The sequence below is a fragment of the Mixophyes fleayi genome, chromosome 11, assembly GCF_038048845.1.
Source record: "Mixophyes fleayi isolate aMixFle1 chromosome 11, aMixFle1.hap1, whole genome shotgun sequence".
Classification (NCBI taxonomy): Eukaryota; Metazoa; Chordata; class Amphibia; order Anura; family Limnodynastidae; genus Mixophyes; species Mixophyes fleayi.
The window spans coordinates 70,580,186-70,593,757 of record NC_134412.1 but is presented as its reverse complement, the minus strand read 5'-3'; the positions used below and the strand labels follow the sequence as shown (position 1 = coordinate 70,593,757).

The following is a 13,572-nucleotide window of genomic DNA, read 5'->3' as shown; positions in this document are numbered from 1 at the left end:
TCTCAAGATAAAATCATTTCTCAAAGAGATCTATCTCTGAGTATGTCATGTGCAAAATTTTGTGAGCTGTTCATCCAGATTAGTTTAGATCTATAATATATCTGACAATTACAAATCAGTAGCAAGATTATGGTTGCTTCTATACTTTCTTCATAAGAATGGAAAGATAGAGAGTGTTGTATGCAGTGCTTTTTTTTGTAAGAAAAAAGCTGTTGGAACTCACCTCTTTCTGCCTCCCTCATTTTTCTGTAGCCCTCTCTTTCTGCCCCCCCTCGTTTTTCTGTAGCCCTCTATTTCTGCCCCCCCCCCTCGGTTTTCTGTAGCCCTCTCTTTCTGCCCCCCCTCGTTTTTCTGTAGCCCTCTCTTTCTGCCCCCCTCGTTTTTCTGTAGCCCTCTCTTTCTGCCCCCCCTCGTTCTTCTGTAGCCCTCTCTTTCTGCCCCCCCTCATTTTTCTGTAGCCCTTTCTTTCTGCCCCTCTCGTTTTTCTGTAGCCCTCTCTTTCTGCCCCCCCCCTTGTTTTTCTGTAGCCCTCTCTTTCTGCCCCCCCCCCCTCGTTTTTCTGTAGCCCTCTCTTTCTGCCCCCTCTTGTTTTTCTGTAGCTCTCTCTTTCTCCCCCCCCCTCGTTTTACTGTAGCTCTCTCTTTCTGCCTCCCTCCTTGTTTTACTGTAGCCCTCTTTTTCTGCCTCCCTCATTTTTGTCTAGCCCTCTCTTTCTGCCCCCAAATTTTTCTGTAGCTCTCTTTTTCTGTGCCCCTCCCCCGCTTTCTGTAGTCTGTACTTACCTTCTATGCTTCTTTTCTCGCTTCTCTGCTTGATTGCGGCTCCTCCCACTAGCAGCGTGTCACGTCACGGCGCTGCCGGAGCCGGATGCAGGACACACACTAAGATGCGGTGCTGCACTGTAGCAGCACCGCAGGGAAGAAAAAAAAATGTTAAAAGTTAATTAAACTTTGAAAACCCGTGGGAAAAAGGTGCCGGAATGCCGTTCTGGGCGTTCTATGACAAAAAAAAGCCCTGGTTGTATGGATCATATCACAATGAAGAGGGCTAGTGCAGGAAATATCCCTATATCGCCTGATGATTGTGCCACTAGGTCTATCCTTGGGTTTAATATACTATGAGCGAGCCTCTATAATCACATATCTCAGGCTTCACTAATATTACATATGAGGACAACATGATAGGATTTACAAACAAATGTTTGCCGATACCCTGGTGGCACAGCCACTGGCGGATAACACTTCTGGGTCTGTGACATCAAAATGACGTCATCATGCCCAGAGTATGTCATAACGATCAAACCTCTCTTTTTTTTATACACCAATGTCATGAGTCATTTATCCTGACCTGTTGTAAGGTTAGGTCATAGTTGCCAACTTTCTATTGTTGCCCTCCAGGAGATCCTGGAAGGGGGAGGGTGCGGTGGGAGGGTGGGAGGAGACGGGGCATGGTGAATCGCGTCATTTAAGCTCCCAGTGTGCAGGTTGCAGGAGAATTGCCTGCTCTCCCGGTAGTCTGGGAGACCTACCCGGAATTCGGGAGTCTCCCGGACATTCTTGGAGATTGGGCAAGCATGGGTCAGGTTGAAAGTTAGAAAGCTCTGTCACATTACAGCCTCACACCACTAAATTCTAGCCTTATGTCACAGTACACACCCCTAGTCACATTATACACATTATATTTGTTTAGTACCTATTCCTGACACCTTATTCATGCAGGCACTAAAGAGTAACCCGATACACTTCAGGGGCTGCATATTGTGGCCCTCTAACCTTCAAAAGGGCCACATATTACCAGCATACTTGCCTACTTTCAGTAGGTGACGTCCGGGAGAGGGGCATAACTAATGGGCGGGAGGGGGCAGGGCGCCTTGAATTGTGTCATTTTGGCTCCGCCCCCACGAGTAAAATGACGGTTTGTCGTTGGGGACGGGGCCAAAATGACGCGATTCTCTGTGAATCGCGTCATTTTAACAACGGAATTTCAGGATGCGGGAGAAATGCCAGCTCTCGCGGGAGTCCGGGAGACTGGCCCAAATTTCGGGAGTCTTCCGGACTTTCCGGGAGAGTTGGCAAGTATGATTGCCAGCAATAAGTTAAAACAATACATTTAATCAAAGAAAGAGACATCTATCTGTAATAACATATCAGCAGGCGTTTTAAACCATAGTTACAACAAGCAAGAACAACCTAATCTGACACTAAAGCAGGAAGGAGCTGGGGGCTGCAGGTGAAGGCTCAGTACTAACTGCTGTGACTGATGGGAGATGTCATTTCCCAGCATCTCATTGATGCGAATCAGGTCAGGACTCCAGGGACCACCCAGTTATATGCCGACCTGATAACAACGGGTGTCACAAGTACACCACAGTTACTAGATGAGCCCATGCTTACATGTATATAATATGTAAATACATAAACACTGCCATTTGTGACTTTTCCACAAATCCAGGCCTGACTGTAATTTTCCTGGTAAGGGAGATGTGTTTAATGTGTGATGAAGCTTCCTTGCCAGGTGACAACATGATACAGTCCCAAACCATGTGTTACACTGTGGGACAGTGTGAGTTGGCAGGTATATTAGCATGTGGTTTGAGAGACCGTGTAAAACATTTTTTAAACCATTGCTCTAAATGAAGCAGTTTTGAACCTAATTTGAAGGTGAGTACAGCCCATGATCTAGAGCCCCTTGACGGAACCAGTTTTACACTTTGTAAAACCAAAAAATTGACTAGAAGTCTGTATCAGTGTAGTCCTACTAGACTAGACCTCTGATTTAATGGTAAAATAGAATGAACTTATAGAATGTTCAAATATACTCCTATATACTAGACAGATGGTAGAAAACTCTGCTCTCACCATTGCACGACGAGATTGAGCTATATACCAATGACAACAAAATCGTGAGAGGGAAGTAGAAGGGTATATGATTAAAAATAAATTAAAAGGCAAGGTATAAATAAGTTATAAATTGACCACTGAAGGGGATCTTCTCCTTTATACAGCACTCAGCCAGATCTGCAGAGCTTCAGTTAAAGTTCAAAAATTGAGTTAAGTAGCTGTCATGTTGCATGTTAACACATGTTGCAGAAATATTTTTAATACTTTATTGCATCTATGGCTCTCACTGCATAAGCTCCACAATATTAGTTAATATGGATATATTTTGTTTTTCTTGTATGACAGATATATACCAAATCCTTTGCTTCTGGAAGGGAAGAAGTTTGATATTCGTTGCTACCTGCTCATAGCTTCTACCGTGCCCTATTTTGTATTCTTTCGCCATGGTTATGTTCGTCTGACCTGCAACTCCTATGATCTAAAATCTGATGACCTAACTGGTCACCTGACCAACCAGGTATGTGGTATGCTGTACCGTCAGGCTGGTACCTTCTTTCATACTAGAATGCATATGCCTTGCTCTGTAATTACCTTGTGCATCAGGTTTTCAAATACATTAATTTAACGTACTTTATTTCTAAATAAACGGGACATTTTTACCTAAATTACCCTCAATGGTAGAGAATGTTGTAAAAATTGCATTCATTTTATTTACATAGTTTTTTAACTTTGAGGCCGGGGAGGAATGTAGAGCTGTGATGAACTGGCAGCTGTGTCCTGTTTTGGTTAAGTCTATTTCCTTTCCTGAAGCCTTATAACCTGCTGTATGGCAGTTCAAGGGCAAGCATCCTTCAGCCGCACAGGTGTTTTATACAGTAACTTTGCAATATTGAGTTGACTACATAGGAAGGATACAATATATCAGTGCTGGATCTCAGGAATGGACAGGGATGCAGTTGTCCTCGTGATCACCTTACTGACCTTCCTAAGTCAGATCTAGGAATATAAATTTACAAGTTTAGGGAAGGGTGCAATGAGTGGGTATATTGATAAGGGCAAGGGTAGTATATCATTAATTTATTAATACACTGCCTTAATTTCTAACTACTTCTCTGGTGCTAATAGTTAAATGCACGAATACTGGTGTAGGTACCATATACAACAGTGTAAATATGTATTAGTAATGCGGTATTCACCTGATCGATTAATTGAGTTTGACAGTGTACTGATCCTTTGAAAGTATATTTCGTACAAATCCAAATGTGCACAGTTTATGTCCAACCATAAAGTGTGGGCAGTATGGTGGCTCAGTGGTTAGCACTTCTGCCTCATAGCACTAAGGTCATGAGTTCGATCGTATGTTCTCCACGTGTTTGAGTGGATTTTCTCCGGGGTGTGCCGGTTTCCTCCCACACTAAAAAAATATACAGTTAGGTTAATTAGCTGATACCCTAGTCTCTCTCTGTCTGTTTGTGTGTGTGTTATGGAATTTTCGACTGTAAGCTCCAATGGGGCATGTGAGTGTGTGTTCTGTACAGTGTTCCTATATAAACAGCTGATGATGATAATCCTTCTGGAGTTCTAATCTAGGACTTCATATCTTAATGCCTTTTTATTCACAAAAAGTCAGTTCGCAATGTCATAGCCCATCACTAGATGGTATAAATAGTTTTTGAACCTGAATCTGTATTACATTTACTTCCTTCTCATTTTCCCTTCTCCCGTTCCTCACCGATAAATAGAGATAGGGCCAATAGTAAAGTATTGCTTTAACATATTAATATTACAATTCCTGAAAAACACACTCACATTTGGAAGAGTAAAGAAGTTTAGTTCATGTAAATCTATTTCCCGATCACTTCCATTTCGCAAGCCCTTGCAGCCTTGACCTAGTTCGGCGGTCCGTGCGGGCCCCCTGGCTTGGTCAGCTGTCAGACGCTGTGGGGATTCCATTACATGCAGTCAAAGGGTAGTTAGTGTAACCCTACGCGTTTCATCACAGATGACTTCATCAGGGATCTAGGAATATAAAGTGATTTTTACTGTATACACAGTACGTAAATAAAATCATATACATACCAGCACAGAGCTTCAAGAGACATCTGGAAAGAGATCCCTTTGTAATGAATGTTACAATGCACCCATTGACTTCACACAGTGTAGGCAGACATGATGTAGGCTGAATCAGTTATTATTATAATTAGGGATTCCACTTTTCTGTTTTAACTGAAAAGAAAAAAAACGAAAAAAACCCACAGATGACTTTCTTGACATAGTCAGTTAAAATCATCTCATATTTCTCAGTGAGGCAGAAAGGAGAGAGAGACAAGGAGACATAAATAAAGTAAAAAAAAAATTACACAGGGGATACAATGGTAGATAAGATTTATTGGCACTAAATTTGTTTACCCTTTACCTGGCACCCATTTTCCAAATTTAAAATTGTGTCCCATTGCACCCTCTCCTCTATGTCTTTGTATTATAATGCAAGCTATGCATTTAAGAGTTAGTGACATCACAGAGGTATGAAGAATCTGCAACACAAGAAGTGGAACTGAGTTATGTGCTCCTATAAGAGCTGGTTTTGGCAGACACCCTAGATCAGGAGTGCCCAAAGAGCCACCTGCTAGATCTGGAGTGCCCAAAGAGCCACCTGCTAGATCAGGAGTGCCCAAAGAGCCACCTGCTAGATCAGGAGTGCCCAAAGAGCCACCTTCTAGATCAGGAGTGCCCAAAGAGCCACCTGCTAGATCAGGAGTGCCCAAAGAGCCACCTGCTAGATCAGGAGTGCCCAAAGAGCCACCTGCTAGATCAGGAGTGCCCAAAGAGCCACCTGCTAGATCAGGAGTGCCCAAAGAGCCACCTGCTAGATCAGGAGTGCCCAAAGAGCCACCTGCGCAGGTTTTGTTGACGTCCCTATAAGCAGCCCATTCTGGTTGTCTCTTGAAGTTGTCAGTCTTTGGGGTTCGCCTGGCCCTGCCCCTCCTACTCTGTGCTGACCAATGAACGGCTGTTGAGCTGATCATATTAAGTAGCTCTGGTTGCCAGCTGGTTGCATTGTGCCATAGTGGCCTTGGACTCAGCAGAAGCCAGTGTATGAGAGGGAGGGAGCAGATAGAGTGTCTGTGACAGTACAGGATTCCTTCACTGTGCCTTCACCATGCCCTAGTGGTCCAGGGAGAAGGTAGCATGAAAAGCTCCTGCAACAGGAACTCTAAAGCAGTGAGTTCTGTAGTCATTTTACTGCCCACTAGTCAACCCGAGTTAATGCATTTAATAATCCATTAATTCAGTGGGGGCTGATTAGAGGACACATCCACATAAGCATAAACTATGTCTGAATTTGCATGAACCACACCCATATTTTGTGCACAGCAAAACTTGTTTTACCTGGTTCCTTTAGTTTTGGAGCTGGCTCGTACATTTCCTCATGCCTTGTCTGCATGCATAGGAAAAACAGGTTATAACCTCTCTACCCCATCCTAGTTCAGGTCTGCGATCCTCTTGTACATATTCAGTGCACCCCTATTCTCCCCAGCAAAAGAGAAAATACAGGGCTGCATCCATTTGTAAATACATATAATAGTATTTTGAACTAGGGATTATCCTGATTACCATTATAAGGACAGGAATGTTTTGCCCAACCTTAAAACAAATGGGACTGCTTAATTGGGATCCATTTGGATTTGTTGGGATTGTTTTAATTCCACTGGACCAATTAGTTCTTTGAGGATGAAACGTATACTTTGATTTGCACGTCTTTTTTCAATCACAATTATGTATACAAAACATTTCCATTTAAAAATAAATTTTTGTGATCTCTGTACATACTGTAAAACATAACAGCATAACACAAGCCTTGAAAAGTAGTTTGAGTATTTTAATCATATACAACCTGTAAATTTCATCTGAGTTTAATCTTCCTGTTCATTCTCTCTCTTTGAATGAATAATGCTGACATGTCTACAGTATATTCTGAAACTTGTCTTTTTCCTTACTAGATTTACGTAGCTTCTTTTGGGAATTGTTCATTAAAAAGTCTTCCTTAAAAAAGAGTTATGGGTCTGAGTTCACTTATGATAGTTTTAATCTGGAGACTCCAAGTAGTGAAGTAGTGACAATTTATTTGATCATATTAATAATGTATATTTCAACACAATATCACACATTTTACCTATAATATACATATTTTATGATAATTTCCGGGGGTCAGGTCATGTTGGGCATTTAATCCTATGTCCTAATGTTGAGTAAGTATAAGGTCACATGTCTATATACACACCGGTCAGCCACAACATTAAAACCACCTGCTTAATATTGTGTGGTTCCTCCTTGTGCCGCCAAAACAGCTCTGACCCTTAAGGCATGGACTCTACAAGACCTCTGAAGGTGTCCTCTGGTATCTGGCACCAAGACGTTAGCAGCAGAGCCTTTAAGTCCTGTAAGTGGCATGGTCGGGCCTCCATGGTTTTTACAGCACATCCCACACAAATGCTCAATCGGTTTGGGATCTGGGGAATTTGGAGGCCAAGTCAACACCTTTGTCATATTCCTCAAACCATTTTTGCAGTGTGGCAGCGCGCATTATCCTGCTGAATGAGCCCATCAGGTAATACCGTTGCCATTAAGAGGTGTTCTTGGTCTGCAACAATGTTTGAGTTGGTGGTATGTGTCAGAGTAACATCCACATAAATGCCAGGAACCAAAGTTTCCCAGCAGAACACTGCCCAGAGGATCACTGCTTTCCTAGTGCATCCTGGTAGTGCATCGTGGTGTAATCTCTTCCCAGGTAAATGATGCACACGCACCCGGCTGTCCACATAATGTAAGAAAAAAGTTATTCATCAGACCAGGCCACCTTCTTCTATTGCTTCATGGTCCAGTACCCAATGTGCACATCGAAGGCACTTTTGGCGGTGGACAGGGGTCATCATGGGCACTCTTACCGGTCTGCGGCTATACAGACCCATATGCAGCAAGCTGTGACGCACTGTGTGATCTGACACCTTTCTATCATAGCCAGCATTAGTTTTTTTCAGCAATTTGTGTGCAACAGCATTTCTATGGGATCAAACCAGACGGGGCTTCGCTCCCGATTTACATCTATTAGACTTAGGAGGCCATGACCCTGTCACCGGTTGTCCTTCCTTGGACCACTTTTGGTAGGTACTAAACACTGCATACTGGGAACACCCCATAAGACCGTTTTGAAGATGCTTTGTCCCACTCATTTAGGCGTTTTGGAGATGCTTTGTCCCAGTCATCTAGCCATTTTGGAGATGCTCTGACTCAGTCGTCTAGCCCTCACAATTTGGTCCTTGTCAAATTCGCTCAGATCCTTACCATTTTTCCTGCTTCCAACACATTAACTTCAAGAACTGACTATTCACTTGCTGCCTACTATATCCCATCCTTTGACTGGTGCCAGTGTACCGAGATAATCAATGTTATTCACGACACTTGTCAGTCAACTTGTTTTAATGTTGTGGCTGATCAGTGTAGAATGTAAATGGATTATGATCATGTTCATTGGTCAGGTCATCATCATCATCATCATCATCATTTATTTATATAGCGCCAACATATTCCGTAGCGCTTTACAATTGGGGACAAACGTAATAAACAAATAAACAAACTGGGTAAAACAGACAAAGAGGTGAGAAGGCCCTTCTCGCAAGCTTACAATCTTTGGGACAATGGGAGATTGACACATGAGGTTAAGTATACCTTTTGCATCTTGGCCCAGCCAGACTGCAAAGGTAAGGTGACTCATAAGCTAAATGATCCTGTCACACAGCAATGTTGGTCCGGGGGTAGTTGTCTTGTGTGAAATTGTGTAACAGGCTAAAGGTAGTGAGGTTAAGATGGTGGTTGAGGAATATTATAAGCTTGTCTGAATAGGTAGGTTTTCAGAGAACGCTTGAAAGTTTGTAGAACAGAGGAGAGTCTTATTGTGTGAGGGAGAGAGTTCCATAGAGTGGGTGCAGCCCGAAAAAAGTCCTGTAACCGGGAATGGGAGGATGTAATGAGGGTGGATGAGAGACGCAGATCTTTTGCAGAACGGAGTTGCCGAGTTGGGAGATATTTTGAGACAAGAGAGGAGATGTATGTTGGTGCAGCTTTGTTGATGGCCTTGTAGGTTAGTACGTTGGAAGGTGTAGTGTCTTATGTTAGTCAATGACTTTATGTTGATACTGTCATGTTATAAACTGTAGTAGAATATTATAGTGATTATGTCCAGGGGTCAGGTTATGTTTGTTAGTGTTCTGTATCTGTATCATATTGAGTAGTCAGGTCATGTCGGGTAGGTATAGTGTCATATGTTTTTATAGGGTATTTTGCATACTAAACAAATTTAGCAGTCCATCAGCAGAGTCTATGGAAATTTAATATGCTACTTATTTCTGCTTTCCAGTACATGCAGAAGAAAAACCCACTTTATAATGAATTGAAAGAGGAGACTGTATGGGGAATGGACAGATTCAACAGTTATGTCAATGAAACGTTTGCTTCAGACAAGGGTCTACCCCAAGACTGGGTGCTGAATGTCTTTACGGTGAGACAACAGAACATGATAGCCATGTACATGTAATATGATTGTAGTATAAGTATTTTAATGTTAGCAGAACTGGCTTAGAATCTATATGCTCTTTCAACACTAGGGGTTATTACTAAACTGCGGGTTTGAGAAAGTGGAGATGTTACCTATAGCAACCAATCAGATTCTAGCTATCATTTTGTAAAATGTACTAAATAAATGAGAACCAGAATCCGACTGGTTGCTTTAGGCAAGATCTCCACTTTTGCAAACACGCAGTTTAGTAAATATGCTCCTAAAAGGGGCATATTGTCAGTAGATACCTTTCACATAAATTATTTCTTTTTATACAAGATTTGCTGGGAGGCCAACTGGCTTCTGGCTTGTCTAGCATGAAGAATATTTTCCCCTCAGTCTTCCAAGACAGTCCCCCAAACAATTAAGTATTAAATCAAGATCTCCAAATATTCTTAGCCATGCAAAGATCTTGTTCAGCGACACAGAGGAGTGATGAATGGTGATTAAATAGTGATTTATTTCAAATATTAATTTGACTCCGCAGTTAACTGCTGTAACAAGATTTCTTGGAGGATCTGTTACATCCATCTACCAGTGGATGTAGGAAATGTTGTTCTGTAGTGATGCCTTTGACTGTTTTCATGTTGTGTCGTTGTCTTCCTGTCTCTGACAGAGACGGATGCAGCAGATAATTATACAGTGTTTCCTGAGTGTCAAATCAAAGTTGGAGTGCCGACGGGGGTATTTCGACCTTATTGGCTGTGACTTCCTGATCGATGAAGATTTTAAGGTATTGCATAAATACAAACTGTATCCTAGATGTTCATTCAGTCACATGTGCTGAAAAAGAATTCAAGTAGCTGGATAGCCAGCAGAATATAGCTTCAAAATAATGAATACCATAAAAAAGAATGGCCAACTAGACAAATATACAGTGCCTTACTAAAGTATTCACACCCTTGAACCGATGTACATTTATACAGAAGTGCACTCAATCTAATATATAAATGCTTAGTGGCGTCTGTGTGTGGAAAAAAAAACCCAAGTTGCAGCGCCACCTGCTGGGCAGAGTTATACACTGAACTACTAAATTCTTAGTGTGTGTGGGGAAAAACATTCAAAAAGGGCTGAAATTTGGTAGGGCTCAAACTCATTTTCGTGAGGTAATTTTACCTCATGAACACACATGTGTAGAGGCGTGCGTTAGTGTGTGTGTGTGTGTGTGTGTGTGTGTGTGTGTAAAAAACTATTTTCTCAGAAAGGGCTCATCCAATTGGCCTGAAATTTGGTATACTGACATTATTTGACAAAAAAATTAGAATAGTCAAGTCAGTTAACTCCCATCATCCCCCCTTCCCTCCGCGGGAGGGGTAGTAAAGGCTAAATTTACGAGTTGAGGGGTCAAACTCATTTTCGTGAGGTAATTTTACCTCATGAACACACATTAAAAAGGGCGCTTGCGTCGGGAACTAACGCTCTTCCCCTGAGGAGGCCTGGGCTAGGTCCAAATGCATGACAAGAACCTTTTTAAGACCTTAAGTAGCTTGATTTGACTAGAATGCATGAGTATCATGCACGGGTTAACTTGTTTATTATATGGTCTCTGTGTATAAATGACCATCATATTCATGTGTTGTCCTCTTATAGTCACAATGATATATATCAATAGAGCTTTTAGTTGTTGCAACTATGACAAGCTCCTGGGAACCTAGCTTCAGCCCCTATATGTGCGTGGACTTTTGAGAAAAGTTAATGTATTACCCATAGCAACAAATCTAATTCTAGACATTCTAGTTAAATGATTTCAAGACTCTGAATGGTTGTTATGGGCAACACCTCCAGTTTTCCTTTTCAGAACTTCTAATGAATCTTCCCTTTGGTCTTCTTACCTCTTTTCTTCCTTTCTTATGATAGAGAATGTGGAAACACCAAGGCAACCTGTTCCACCCAGCTCCTCACATAAGGAGAAAATAACAGGGGTTACATGGACGTGTAGGAGATTAATTAGGGGGATCTAGAACTACCTGTAAGCAATGAAAGTATTAGAATGTTAGCAGCAGCACAGAATATTTCAGTTCAGCCAACTCATGTATGTCCATTTGTTGGCAAGTTTGAAGTGGGAGGGCTAATTTAACACGTAGCCAATCAAAACCTTAATGGCACCGAATGACTGTGCAAGGTTCTCATGCAGGAACATTCTGGTACCAAACAGACTTAATACTTGTTTTCTCAGGTTTGGCTACTGGAAATGAACTGCAATCCTGCCCTGCACACCAACTGTGAGGTGCTAAAAGAAGTAATTCCAAGTGTGGTCAATGAAACTCTTGGTAGGTTTCTCATTTTTAGATTCTGTCATACAATAGAATTTTGAGTTGTTTTTGTTTTTATTTATTTTTATTTTTATAAAACACTTTTACCTGCTAATTAAATGAGGTGTTTTTTCAATAGTAGCTGTTGATGCACTGTACTCTTATATTATTGCTTTACTTAGTGTTTACTGATTTTTATAGTCAATGAATTTACAATGATATTGTCAACCCTGAATGTTCTCAGTGTTAACGTTTTTTTGGGGCCTGTGCTGTTATTTTAGAAATGACCAATACTTTTTTATTTCAAAAACCACAAAGAAATCTTGGTCCAAATGACACCATACAGGCTGAATCTTCAAACTGAGTTTAACAGACATACACTCAATTTTGGAGCAGATTTTTTTTTGTATTCTAATAACCTGGGGCCTAATTCATTAAGGATCTTAAATTAAGAAACTTCTTATTTCAGTCTCCTGGACAAAACCATATTACAATGCAAGGGGTGCAAATTAGTATTTTGTCTTGCACATAAGTTAAATACTGGCTGTTTTTTCATATAGCACACAAATATCAACTTTAAATTTCAGTGTACAAATAAGTTATCAAGTATTTGTGTGCTGCATGAAAAAACAGTCAGTATTTAACTTATGTGCAAAACAGAATACTAATTTGCACCCCTTGCATTGTAATATGGTTTTGTCCAGGAGACTGAAATAAAAAATTTCTTATGTTAAGATCCTTAATGAATCAGGCCCCTTATTGCTAACTAAGTTCACACATTTGTACGTTTTCCTGTCACACATGTCCCCTACTATGGGCCTCTTTTCAAAGTAAACTCTCCTTCTACTGTTGCAGACTTGGCTCTTGAAATCTTCAACAAAAGCGTTAAAGGCCACCGCATTATACCCCTAAATACTCAGAGCAAGTTTGTTCTGTTGTACAATGGGGAGAACAATGAACAGACCGTAAAATTCCATTGGCCTAGGAGCATCAGCCCTGTTAAGATAGAGAAGACAGTGCTATCTGAAAGCCTTAATGGACCTGTAAAGAATGTGGAAAAGACCCATAAATCGTCTAAAGCTTCTAAAGACAATGGCAACCTCATTGTAACTAAACCATCCATCTCAAGGTCTCCTCAAAGAGCAACCTTGGCAATGTCCCCTGTTAATATGACTGGACTTTATGATGGCCTTACTCTCCGTTCAAGTAGACACAAAGCCAGAAATGAGGTCCCTCAAAATAACTTTATAACAGAAGCGGGACAAACAAAAGGTAAAACTGAGCAGCCGAACCCTGTAGCCAAAATCTCCTTTTCAGGTCCTCATAAATTTCGGATCATTGGCAGTAAAAATCCCCAGTACACCAGAAGGAGCGCAACCTATACAGCTATGAACACCAATGCTGTCATCAGGATAAGCCAGAAATCTCATCTCATGAACACAGGTTCCTGCCTCGAGCATGAGAAAACCAATGGACTTAATTGCCTTGAAGATACTCAGAACAGTGAACAGGAACATTTGAAATCCCCTGATAATTGAGTCTCACGGGAATGGGATAAAATCAGCAATAGAGTAAGAGCAGATTTCCTGCTGCGGAACGAGTTTCAGAACTGTGTTTCTGCTTCTCAGAGGTCTCCTCAACACCATTAAAGTTTTGCAAAGTCAAATGGCAAAATCCAACGCAACTTAGAAGCATCATTTTTAGTCATTACTGTAATGCTCTAAACACAGTCTGATAATCCATAGTGTATCCAGACTTATTCGGTTAAGAGCCATTCTTTTGTTACAATTATACATAATTATTTTGGGGACTATTCTTAAAGTGTTTTTTTTCCAGTGTATTTGTTTTTAACATAGTGCTGTTGTCA

The 13,572-nt window shown here is 41.1% G+C and overlaps 1 protein-coding gene across 1 annotated transcript in view; it reads left to right on the top strand.

Moving 5' to 3' along the window:
* The window catches only part of TTLL10 (tubulin tyrosine ligase like 10), a gene marked incomplete at its 5' end in the record, with an annotated part of 29,963 nt that extends 16,391 nt beyond the window's left edge, over nucleotides 1-13,572 (top strand). Inside the window, 5 exon segments of the mRNA XM_075190657.1 lie at nucleotides 3,186-3,357; nucleotides 9,256-9,396; nucleotides 10,070-10,186; nucleotides 11,630-11,723; nucleotides 12,561-13,572. Of these exon segments, the coding sequence (XP_075046758.1) occupies nucleotides 3,186-3,357; nucleotides 9,256-9,396; nucleotides 10,070-10,186; nucleotides 11,630-11,723; nucleotides 12,561-13,243 (1,207 nt within the window).